Source organism: Myxine glutinosa, chromosome 10 (genome assembly GCF_964187855.1).
Source record: "Myxine glutinosa chromosome 10, kmMyxGlut1.1, whole genome shotgun sequence".
In the NCBI taxonomy this organism is placed as follows: domain Eukaryota; kingdom Metazoa; phylum Chordata; class Myxini; order Myxiniformes; family Myxinidae; genus Myxine; species Myxine glutinosa.
In genome coordinates, this window is record NC_136270.1 from 26,507,366 (window position 1) to 26,520,425 (window position 13,060).

A 13,060-nucleotide genomic window follows, 5' to 3' on the forward strand; every position below is an offset into this window, starting at 1 on the left:
TGATGGGGAGGATTAGGAGGGGAGGGGAAAGGGGGAAGATTTGAAAGGGATGGGTGATGGGGAAGATTTGGAGGGGAGGGGTGATGGGGAAGATTTGGAGGGGAGGGGTTATAGGGAAGATTTGGAGGGGAGGAGTGAGATTGGATTTTTGAAAGTGTACGATTAATGGGAAACGAACATTTATTGCAAAATGAGTTTCTTGTGACCTTCGAGTTAAGAATACGTTTAAGGATGCTGGAGGGAGGATGGAGTGCAGGAGAGTTTAGGGAATGTCGAAAAAAGGCACTATAGGAGATGGAATTTTTTTTTTGGGATGAATAGATTTGGTGAGCAAGTCGAAAGCAGCCTTTTAAAGAAGAAGAAGAAAAAGGTGTTATAATATATGACGGAATACAGAACTTGATGGGAAAGTGTAAACATTGAAGGTTAATAACAGTGAAAACTATCTGGGGAAATGGGGGAGAAACACGTGGTCGAAGAACGAACGAACGGATAAGAATGAATAAACGAATGAGAACAAGGAATAAGAACAGAGAAGGAAATGTTTTTTTTGTTTTTTTTTTCGTTGACATTTACACAAGGAAGTAGGCTATGGGGTGAAAAGACTGGGAAAACAGAGAACGAAAGTTATTGGAGCACAAACGACGGACCGCTGAGAGAAAAACAAAGCCTCAAGGTTGTACACTGTACAAGGCCTCAAGACACGACACGAATTAACACGATTTTCAATACAGGTATGAAAGATTTGCACCGAAAATCCTCCTCGGGACACAATATACGTACACACACCATAAAATAAATACAGTTATAACGAAAATAGAAATGGGAACAATTACTTAACTTCGATTTCAAATCGCTCGCGACGCGGCAAAGGCCTTGCTCGCGACGCGGCAAACAGACGATTAATTTATGAAAGATAAACACCGAGAAACTTCCAAGGTGCACACTATAACTTCACACCCCAAAAGATAAATACAGTTTCGACAAAATACAATTGTGAACAGACTTAACTTTGAAAACGTGGAGACCGTGTGGAGCTTCGAAAATCCCTGCCGCCGTCTCCAAGATCTCGCGAGATCTCAGTAGAATGTTGTAGCTCCTGCCGTTCTCCTTCTTATCTTTACCTCTGCCACCGAAGTTGGGCAGAGGTTGTTTTCACCCCTGTCTGTTTGTTTGTCTGTCTGTGGACAGGATGTCTCAAAAAGTTATTGTTGTTTAAGGATTCAGACGAAATTTGGTGGAGAGGTTGGGTGTGTGACAAGGACGAAATGATTATATTTTGGTGAAGATCTGAATATGGATCTGGATACGAGAATTTTTTTATTTTCAAGTGCTTCTTCACCAATGAGTGATCGGGCCAAAAACGATATAAAGCCTGATATTTCAAAAAACTTGTGGACGGATAATGACAAAACTAGATGGAGTGACAAGTTAGGTGACAAGAACAAGCCGATTAGAATTTGGTTCAGGTCCGAATTCAGATCCGGCCTATCAGCGGATACAAAACGTAAACTGTTCAGCCTGGTGGAGGTTTATGCTCTACCGAGTGCCGTTCCAGTTAATTTTTTCTATCTGATGCTAAAATGGACAGAACACATTTAAACTCATCTAGGGTGTTTCACCTCCTCTTTGTTTGTGGGGCATTTGTTGTTCTTGTCCGTTTAACAACATTATTATCACCTTTTTCTTTGCAAATTGCAAAACCAAAATATTGGGTTATTCTTTCCATCTTTAAAACTACTGCAGTTACAGAAATTGTGCGGTCTACTCAAATAAATAAGAGCTTTATGAACTCCAAAACATTCATATATGATGTGGATTGTTGTAAAAACCAGATCTACAACATTGTCCCAATAGTAAGTTTAATTCAATTTCGATCTCGAGCAACACCTGTAAGAAATCACAAGCATTGTATCAGTATACCATAATCATAGAAGTAACAATGGATTAGCAATTTAGTGCAAGCAAGCCTGGAACATCTAGCAATACGCATCATTCGAGTATGCACTACCACACAGAATAAATGTCACAGGAATGTGTCGGAGCGATGTTCGTCCGAGTTCTTATGGAAGCCTCTCAGTGGTCGAAGGCAGCATAGCACCAGGGTTCAACTTAGACACAATTTCATTACATTCTCCCCGCCGTTAAAACTACACCTCCGCTTGGCAGGAATCAAGCTCGCAGCACATATCATCAGTTAGCAGCAGAGTAATATCAATGAGCAGCAGTTGTCAGTCTTTGTCAATCAGTCCAACCATAGCGGTCGGGGCGGCAAATTTCTCTCCCGGCGCGTGTCCGATAGACACCTGGTACCACATCCCCGAGGCCGGAATCCCCCGCATCGGAATGTCCGCCTAAATCGGGTGACAGCGGTGGCCCCACAAAGCCATACGGATCGGGTGCATGTGGTGATGGAGTAGCCGGTAGATTTTCCATTGTCGGATCGACTATACCGTAAGCCGGCTCGTCAGTATCCCCACATAGCGCAAGATGGCGCACTGAGATTGTAGACTCCCGTCCATTGGGCAACAGTACACGAGCGTGCTCGGGATTGGTTTGGAGAACATGCACTTTGTCAACGAGAGGGTCGTATTTACTTGTGCGAACCGCGCGTTTGAGGAAGGCTGGTCCGGGCTCAGCAAGCCAGCCCGGCAGAGGACGGGTACTGCCCAATCGACGCGGGTAGCGAAACATACGGTCGTGGGGAGTTTGATTAGTAGCGGTGCACAGTAAAGTCCTGATCGAACTTAACGCCCAAGGTAGCGACCAAGCCCATCGGTCCAGCCCTAGTCCGCGGGACTTCAGGCTCGGAGTAATGGCTCTCCATATGATGCCATTAAATCGTCCCACCTGTCCGTTCGCCTGAGGCCTGTACGGAGTAGTATAGCTAGAAGCGATATTATGTTGGAGCAAGAAGTGTCTCGCATCTTGGGATAAGAACACCGCACCTCGATCAGTGTGCACAAAGGCCGGATTGCCAAACATAGAAAACAAGTTCTGCAGACATCGGATAACCATAGCCGCAGACATATCGCTGCACGGGAAAGCGAAAGGGAATCTGGAGAACTCATCAATGATCGTGAGTAAATAACAAGAACTACTCGAAGCCGGTGAAGCCGGCAGTGGTCCTTTGAAGTCCATTGCCAATCTCTCCCACGGCCGAGTGGCCCGGACCAGCGTACCCATCGGAGGATTGTAGAAGCGAGGTGTAAGTTCAGCGCATACGGAACAGGTGCGACAGAGCCGACGTATATCCTCAACGGAATAGGGAAAGTTTCGACTGCGCACATAATGAGCGAAACGCGTCACGCCGGGATGGCACAAGGTGTCATGAAGGATGCGCAGATCCTCAAAGGGGGTGAGACCCGCACACACCACAGGCCGTGACAAAGCATCTGCAACGAGGTTATCCCTCCCCGGGCGATATTTGATTTTGTAACAGAAATCGGCTAGTTCAATCCGCCAGCGAGTGATTTTCTCATTCTTAATGCGTTGAGCATGTTGCGTGTCGTACATAAAGGCAACACTTTGTTGGTCCGTAATGATCTCAAAACATTTCCCAAGCAAATATGGCCGCCAGCACCTGATAGACTCAATGATGGCGTTCACCTCCTTTTCAACAGATGAGTGTCTTCGCTCCCCGGAGGAGAGAGTCCTTGAAACGAAAGCCGCAGGCCACCCCCCCCCCCCCCCCCTCCAACCCCCTTTCCCCTTTGAGAGAGTGTAGCAGCTATCGCGTGATCCGAAGCATCGCTTTCCAAAACAAAGGACTTGTTTTCGTCTATCGTCGACACAGCGGCGCCAGCTATGTCGGACTTCAGGCCATGGAAAGCAGCCTTAACAGCGCCACTCATGGGGAACGCATCGCAATCGACAAGTGGGCGGAGTTTCTCGGAAAAATTTTGAACCCACTTAGAGTAATGAGCAAACAGCCCGAGAGCACGCTTCAAAGAAGCTCGATCGCAGGGCTGGGCCATGTCGAGCAAGGGTCGCAGACGCTCCTTATCCGGAGCAATAGAGCCGTGGGTCACGGTGTACCCCAGGAGATCTATCGTTCGAGCAGAATAGCGACATTTAGCCTCGTTCATAGTCAGGCGATACTTGTGCGCAACCTCGAGGAAGTGCTTCAGATTAGCATCATGATGTTCTTTGTCGTACCCACAAACCGTGAGATTATCCAGATAAACAAAGACATCGGTTAAATTCTCCTTAGCGATGAGGTCGTCCATAGCCCTTTGGAAGCACGCTACCCCATTCGTGACCCTGAAAGGCAGCCGGATGAACTGGTACAACCTCTGTCCGGATTCAAACGCAGTGTAGATGCGATCTGCCTCGGAGATTGGAATCTGATGATACGCACTACGTAGATCGAGAGTGCTGTATACCGAATATTGTGCCACCTGCCGTACCAGAGAATCCATTCCCGGGAGCGGGTAGGCGTCCAATTGGGTAAACCGATTAATCGTCTGCGAATAGTCGATTACCATGCGTTTGCGGTGCGATTCTGTTCGAACCACCAAAACTTGGGCCCGCCAAGGGGACCGACTAGGTTCTATAATACCTTCCTTTAACAGCTGCGCAGTCTCTTCAGCAATGAATTGCATGTCAGCCCGTGAGTAGCGTCGCGATTTAACAGCCACCGGAGTACAGTCAGTAGTCATATTGGGAAACAGCGACAGTGGTTCAATTTCTATCCCTGCAAGAGCACACACAGCAAGAGTGTCAGTACCACCAAATTCCATTTCCAAACGCCCATGTCGCCAGAGAAAATCATGTCCTCGCAAAACTTCTGCACATAATGCTGGTAAGACCATTAAATGCACATCCGGAAACATTCGACCCTTAATTACAAGCTTCAGTCGACATTCCCCCTTCGTGCTGAGCCATAGCCCTTGAGAAGCCATGAAGATTCTGCATTTTGTTCTGAGAATCGGCCAGCCATGCTTCTGAACAAGTCGAAAATCGACATAACTATCAGTGGATCCGGTGTCAATTAAAGCATTTGCAAAAATTCCTTCAATCATGAGTGGGATAATAGCGCGGGACAGGCCAGGTGGCCCTGCAGATGTCGAGTTGTCGAGAGGAGGCGCTCAAGCCTCACGTGTGGATCCGACGCCAGCTAATGTCTTTCGTGCAGTTGAAGTCGCTTGTAGGCCAGTCGTGCCGCCACCGGAGGGCGCTCGTGCCACGCGCGGAGATCCCAGCTTTCGTGTGGTCAAAGTGGATCGTAGGTCGGTCGTGCCGCCACCAGAGGGCGCTCGCGCCACGCGCGGAGATTCGAAGCCAGCGTACGCAGATCGGGGAGCCAAACCCGGAAGTGGGCTGGGCGTCGAAAGAATTCCTGTCAAGGGCAATCGTGCCGCGTACCGCTGTGATTGCGCGAATTGTTTAGTCGACGCGGCAAGTCTCATCATGGTCGACCTCTCAGTTCGGGGCCCACGGAGAGGGGCGATTCCAATCAAGGCCGGGTGAGGCGCCATTTGTTCCACGGGCACGGAGATAAGCACATTCAGCATCAAGCGAGCTCGCCCGCCTCGCGACGAACGACAAACTTTTGCAAAGTGACCCGTCTTCGAACATAAATGACACTTCGCCTCCTTAGCCGGACAAACTGACCTGAGACGGTTCCGGTTCCCGCAGAAATAGCACTTAGCGTTATTTCCTGGCTTGGGTCCAGCAGCAGCGGCCGCTGTCAAACTCGGGTCAGGGTCCTCGAGCGCATCAGGTGCCTCCAATTCCGGCGAGGATGCAGCATCCTCTAGTTCGGCGGAAGCTCTCTCCGGTCGTGTCTGTCAGGATATCCCTGCAGTGACATATGGGCATTCATACGAGTCGGCTTGTACCTGTGCTTCGGTGTACACGTGAGATAACCGAAGGGCTGTTTCTAGGGTCAAGTCGTCTTGTTCGAGTAGTCTTTGTCTGACGACCTGCGATCTAATGCCTGAGACAAAAGCATCGCGAGCAAGGTCATCCCAGACTTGTGCATGGGTGCGTACCTCAGTGGTACAGTCCTTCAATAATCGTCGGAGGTCTTGAGCGAATTGGTCTATAGTCTCCGTGGGCTCTTGTCGTCGAGACACGAGCAAATGTCGGGTGTAGACCGCGCTTTGTGTTTTGATGTAAATACGTTTCAGCTCGGCCACAGCAGTATCGTACGTAGCGCACTGTGTAATGGACATGTACACAGTATGATTCACCTTGGATTGCAACACCGCAAGCTTCGTGTCAGCGGTGATTCCCTCCTGCGAATTCAGATGATTAGTCAGGAGCTTCAACCAGTGTAGCAAGCAATTGAGCGGATGCGTCCGGCGCTTGGGGGTCCGCGCAGAAAACTGGAACTTGGATCAGCTTATGAGCCATGTTGTTCTCATTCAGGACGAAGAGAGGAAACTGAATTAATTGTTGTAAAAACCAGATCTACAACATTGTCCCAATAGTAGGTTTAATTCAGTTTCGATCTCTAGCAACACCTGTAAGAAATCACAAGCATTGTATCAGTATACCAATATACCATAATCATAGAAGTAACAATGGATTAGCAATTCAGTGCAAGCAAGCCTGGAGCATCTAGCAATATGCACCATTCGAGTATGCACTACCACACAGAATAAATGTCACAGGAATGTGTCGGAGCGATGTCCGTCCGAGTTCTTATGGAAGCCTCTCAGTGGTCGAAGGCAGCATAGCACCTTGGTTCAACTTAGACACAATTTCATTACATGGATATTTGGTTGGAGCTAAATATACAGAATTTTTACTTGAACTGATCATTCGTCACTCGCATTGTTACTTGTTCCCAGTAATGTCGACTTGCAAAAATAAATAAAACACGAGTTCCCTTACAATTGACTTTGATGCATGAGGAGGTCATTAGGCCCATCAAAGCCTGCGCTTATGTTACGAGATTATTGTTTGTCCGTGCTCTATGCTTGAACTTGAAGCAAGGGGCAGCACGTACCATTTTTAGTTTTTGCTATAATTTGGCCAGGGTTCGAACCTCCAACGTCTCAGACTGAGTGGATGATCTAACCATTACACCACTGAGTGTGGTTAAAACAATCCGTTTGTCTCTTCTGAAACCCACATTGTGCTCTTGTTGTAGGCAAGTGGGCAAACCTGTCCATATTCCAAATGCAGAATGGGACAATCACGTATACTGCACATTGAGGGCTATACTCCAATGTTTACCATGCAGTTGTCTAAGGTTCAAAAATGTGTGTTGAATGAAGTGATTGGGTTCATTCTTATTTACGATCCACAATTTTTCCCTCGTTATTGTGGTTGGCTGGGGGAAGAAGCTTGGCCCAAGTCTTTCGTGAACCAGCTGGCCAAGTCTGACATCTGACGACTGAATTTATGGCAGAAATTTGGAATTTGAATGGTGCCGGAGATAGCTCACCTACTCTTCCTGAAGGACACTATGGGATCTTTAACGTCCACCAACTAATGTTGGGAGGTGGGAGGCCCAATTTAACCTCCATATTAGGGACACATTGATGAAACACCGGGATGACAGTTCATAGCTGGGCCAAGATGCAAACCCAGGCTAGACAGCTTAGAGTCGAGTGTGCATACCTCTGAGGCCTAGGCCATGAATAGTCGAGTTCGTTACATTTCCGAATTGCTTCATACACCAAAAGCTGCCTTATTTTTATGCTTGATGGAAATGGATCGCTGCATAAACTTCTCCTTAAACCATTTGACGGATATTATTTGTAATTCAGTTATCTTGTGTGATTATTGTCCTTTTCACGGAAGATGCACCCCTTGGGCTGTACGAGTTCGTCATCGATCCAAATTCTTTTTCCCGAACAATTGAAAACATGTTTCATCTCTCATTTCTTGTTAAGGTGAGACGGAATTGCATGTACAAATGTTGATATGTTTAAACATCATTTTGATCGTACTGCATTTATATGCCTATATCTTACTTTTCCTGCCTGCCATACGTTTTGCAGCTCCTTGTCAAAGTTATCCCTGCCATCAATCATCTAGATTGGCAGAACAGAATTTGGATAGAGAGGAGGGTGGTGTGCCTTTAAGAAATTATTTTATTTTGACTGTTGCGTTTTATTTGAGACTGGTTTTTGTTGTTATTTTCAGGATGGACTTGTCAGCATTGAATGTGGTGAACAAGGGATGCTGCGCATTGGTATGCAATTGGCAAAAAAGTTGGACTTTTATGTTTATGAGCGACTGTGCAAAGTCATTCTTTTTATGGATTTCTTATTTTGATGGGGGATTATCTTTTATCAGTGTGACATCTTACCATTCAGAGGGTAGCACACAAATTACACATCCAAAAAGTTGTATACAGGATAGTCCACATGGCTTGTGGCCCCTTGCTAGCAACTAACATTTTCTTGACAATTCGTTACGTCTCTGGAGGTCTGATAACTGGATTTTCAAACCACAAGAGAAGGATGACAGCTTGACATCCCTCGTCATTGCCACCTTGAGTGACTGTGGCTGTAGGGTAGCCCGCCTTGTACGGTCAGAACCTCCATGTGGCACTTCCTTCTAAGCATCTCCCCAGGATGCGTCTGTCCCACTTCCCCAAGGCGTTTTTCCTGCAGTGATAACGTGTATAAATAGCTTATAGTTATAATGGTGTTTCTGTGGGAGCAACGGCTTCTACAGGAAGTAAAAATATTACAAACCACAAACACGTAAGCTTAGCTTTTTAAACAGTCGCTAATGCTCTTTATAACACTAAATGAAGAAATTTGGAGGAATCTCGACATCCGTGAAGTAAGATTTACTTACAAAACTGAGCGAAGAGCTACTGTACTCTATATGACCCACAAATGTTGGGTTAATAACATGGCCCTTTCTGCCACTACCGTGGCATTTTTCGTAGCGAACTTTTGAAACTCGCTCCTGCTGTTTCATACGAAACAAAGGGAGAAGCTCGGGTTGTGCTCCTTTACCAAGCAGCTAGCTAGCGCTTGCCAAGCCAGCCGTTCCTTAATGGTTTTGAATGGAGTGCTTGCTCAAATGCTTAAACCACTTGGTGATCTCTCCACAAGAAACTTGGTAAATGAACACACACCCAATGTTCTTGAGACCCGCCCATAGATCGACTGTAATCTACTTACCCCAAAGAGGAATGACCCTTCCTGCCCCTCCCGGAGTCTGTGGGTGTACCAGTATACTAAATTTGACAACTGCTAGCTTATGCTCTTAATAGCTGGGCAATAAATACCCTTTTCGTTTGGCCAATCTTCCCTACAATGAATATCTCCCACATTGCAGACCATGCCGAGGTTTTCACAAAACACTTCTAGCCTTGCTACACACTTGATAATTGATTCCTCCCCAGTTGAACATGATAATTTCTTGCAGGATGGTTAACTAGGCCTTCGTGGGCACTCGGACAACTCCGAGGACCATGCATTATTTTGAAAATAAAAAGTGCAATCAATGTGTGATTAATATATTTATGTACTATGTACAGCAAATGTACAATAAACTACAAGCCTTAATGAATATATATATATATATATATATATATATATATGTATATATATATATATATATATGTATATATATATGTGTATATATATGTATGTATATATATATATATATATATATATATATATATATATATATATATATATATATATATATATATATATATATATATATATATATATATATATATATATATATATGTGTATATATGTGTATGTGTGTATATATATATATATATATATATATATATATATATATATATATATATATATATATATATATATATATATATATATATATATATATATATATATATATATTGTTACGGATCTCGGGGGTCGGCTCTCCCCTTATCAAGGGGGGGTTAATCCCCTTGTCTCTTTAGCTGGCCGTCCCGAGTCCTTAGATGTTATAACGCTCCTTCCGGTCGGTATTAGCTAGGGTCATTGGTCAAAGTAGTCCAAAATACCTACTTACTAACCCGACCGTAAAGCAGGAAAATAACTCACGCTCGAACCACGGATGTGATGGAAAATGCCGAGCGGATAGCAATCTGCGATCCGAGCTATTAACAAATGACTAGACTCGATTGTAGTGGTTCCTAACCGTGCCACAGGTACTCAATTGAGAAAAGACGAAAGCGAAGGGATTAAGACGAAACCAGAAAGAACAGATGAATTTATTACAAAACAAAAAGAAGAGGAAAGGAAAGAATGTACAAGAAAGGAAGAAGAAGAAGCAGGACACAGTGCAGTCTTAAAAATAGTCTTAACTTATGACCCCAGACAAACATACACACTCACACGGGGATTGTAGCTGGTAGGGTGGAAGGTCCAGGTAGATGGTCCAGGCGATGGGGTCCAGGCTCCAGTTGAGGCTCCAGTCCAGGCTCCGGTTCAACGGGCGAAAACCCGCCAGGCAGCTCTGCGTATCGTTGGAACGCGACCGGACCCTTACATATAGCGGGGGGACTGGGATGCTTCGTACGTAATAACTGTACGTTCGCGCCAAACGCTCTCCCTATCAAAGTCCTTTCAATGCGCACGCCTCCAACAAGTCCGTGCAAGTTCTTTGCAAATGTGCGCGCCTCCAACACCGCGTAAGTCCTCCGAAATAAGTCCGTGAAAGGGCTTTGCGTTCGCGCTTATATCATGCGAGCCAAGATCACTCCGCACTTCATAAAGCCACGCCCGCCGGTGATATTCCCTCAGCCCTGGTTGGCTGGTGAGGGCTTACCGGCCACGGCTTTGACGGCTGGTTGACAGGCCACACCTTGTTCTTGGCGTGCCGCCCCCTTTTTCCTCGGGCCTAACCGCATGGCTTATGGCGTCGTTTGAGCGAGCTCATGGGCAGCAGCGAATGCTGCCGCTGCTGGCAGAGGCGCTTAATGGCGTTTCTTGGAGAGGGAGGTTGCAAAATGGACGAAAGGGCCTACTCCTTATTTGATTGACGCAACGCAGATTCAACTATTGGAAACACGGCCTTATCTAAAACACATAATAATGAAATAACTGAGTTCCTATGGTGGCCTACGTGTTGCTTGTGGACTAACTGGGGGTGCAACCTTTAACCTTTAATGTCATATTTACAAGTGATTATTTATTTACAAAAGTGTGGGTTCTAAAACCGCAACACTGCACCCTCCCTTTTTCCAGGCTCGTTCCGAGCCGAAACAAAAGGAACTATCTTTTAAATTAATGTGACACTTAGGTGTGGTTACCCTCTACTTTTAACCTCACCCTGAGTGCGACAGTTTTAATACTAAATATGTCCCACCTACTGCGTTGCATCATATCTAACTGACTCACACCCACAATTCACCGAATTACAGAATGGTCTTCAAACTACACATTTAACTGGTGGGGAGCATTATTTACAAAACACTAATTATATTTACAAACTGCAACCCAGGACCTGACTTTTGTGGGAAAAGAAGAGATGTTTGAAAACAGGAAAATGCCATTGCCATGCACTGCACCGATACACCATACGCCATATGTACCCAATAAAATGCACCATAATAAACAAAATGCACCAAAAGCACCATAAAAGCACAAAGAGCACCAAAGAAGCACCATCACCTAAATGCACATAAAAAACATTTCAGAAATAATAAAGGATGTCTGATGTCTTCTTGCTTCTCTGCTGGGCCGATGTATCGTGCCTTGATCTTCTTGCTTGATGTTACTATTTATTAATAAAAGGGCACACACCGCGTCCGCTTTTTATTATTTGTATGGCCAGCAGGGCCAACTCAGGTGGTCCACTGCTGGGCATGGATGCCACATAAAACAGTGGTCCGCAAACCAGACACCGCTGGCAACAACGGTCGGTCCCAGCAGAGGTGCCAGGCCACAGAACGTGTGGTCCATATGTGGTGCCAGGCCACAGAACGTGTGGTCCATATGGTGCATCAGTGCAGGCAGGAGGCAGCAAGGGTGCGGGCGCACAACTGCGGCACCTGCACACTCCCCTCGGGCACAAAAGAACATGGTCCATGAGTGGGGAAGGAAGGACAAGCAGATTAGCGGGGCAAGGGCGCAAGGGTACACATCAAAACAAAGTAATGCGATATGAAGGGCGCGGGAGAGCGAGCTGAGAAAGCTCGTCCCTAGCGTACGTCACCCCCCATGTCACCTACCCTACCCTTGCCCTTACCTGTATTTACACAATTTGCAATTCGTTGCTAACGTCTTGTCTTTCCCATCCCCTCTAATTCCAAATTCGTCACCAATCCCTCCTAAGGAGGAAGAGATGGAATCACAACAATGTCAAATCCACGTCAAGATGCATCTTTCATTCTCCAAAATCGTTTACAAAATCTGGTGTGGAGTCTTTCACCTCGGTGAGCGGATGCGGATGGTGCGAAGAGATTTTCTCCTATCTATCCTTCTAAATGACATTAACACTTTAACTCTACCCGGGGTCTTGCCCTGCGAAACCATTGGCCATCTTTACTCTATGTGGTTCTAAAAACCAAATTCCCATTGACCAGTCTGTGGTATTCTCCAATTTGGGGTCTCACTCCCCCGATTTTTCTCCCTGTGCCCTCGCACAATTTCGTGGCTGGGTCGTGTGGCTCCCCTAGCAGGTCCTACTTACCTGCGCATCTCCGCCACTGAACGTCGCCACCCAAGCTTGCCGAGCTCCTTCACCCTACCATAACCTACCTGACTGGGGAAGGCCCTCCCTGGCGCTTACCCCCTCAGTGCCCTCTCTGGCACTGGGCTACCCGGGTCCTCTCCCTAGGATCCTTGGGCCCCGCTGAACTCTACTCAACTCTAACCTGGCTCCCAGAGCCTATCTGCGGCCTCACCTGGCCGAGAGACTACCAGTGGTGGCGTGCTCAACCAACCATACGCACTAACAGGCCACACGCCCAGCCATCCACTTTACTCATGCACCAATCAAGCAATACTTTGCTACTTTCAGCACCACAGATGTCAATATCCAACCAAATTTACCTACTCCCTCTACCTACTTTTAAACTACCCTCCCCTGGTATTCGTGAAGAGGTCCATCCTTCCCCCATCCACTCCTTCGCACCATACACTCCACCCCACTCAATCCATACTCCATCTACTCC

The 13,060-nt window shown here is 46.3% G+C and overlaps 1 protein-coding gene and 1 long non-coding RNA gene across 3 annotated transcripts in view; one reads left to right on the forward strand and one right to left on the reverse strand.

Moving 5' to 3' along the window:
- The window catches only part of LOC144894014 (EP300-interacting inhibitor of differentiation 3-like), a 63,827-nt gene that overhangs the window by 41,759 nt on the left and 9,008 nt on the right, over positions 1-13,060 (forward strand). For both annotated transcript variants that reach the window (XM_078785476.1, XM_078785477.1), the window contains 2 exons: positions 7,759-7,850; positions 8,104-8,152. In XM_078785476.1, the coding sequence (XP_078641602.1) occupies positions 7,759-7,850; positions 8,104-8,152 (141 nt within the window). The remainder of the gene's footprint in view (positions 1-7,758; positions 7,851-8,103; positions 8,153-13,060) is intronic.
- Positions 1,846-6,325, reverse strand: LOC144894015 (uncharacterized). Its single transcript, XR_013624693.1, has 2 exons — positions 6,198-6,325; positions 1,846-1,890 (listed from the first exon to the last, which is right to left on the reverse strand). It is a non-coding gene; the product is annotated as an uncharacterized LOC144894015 (long non-coding RNA).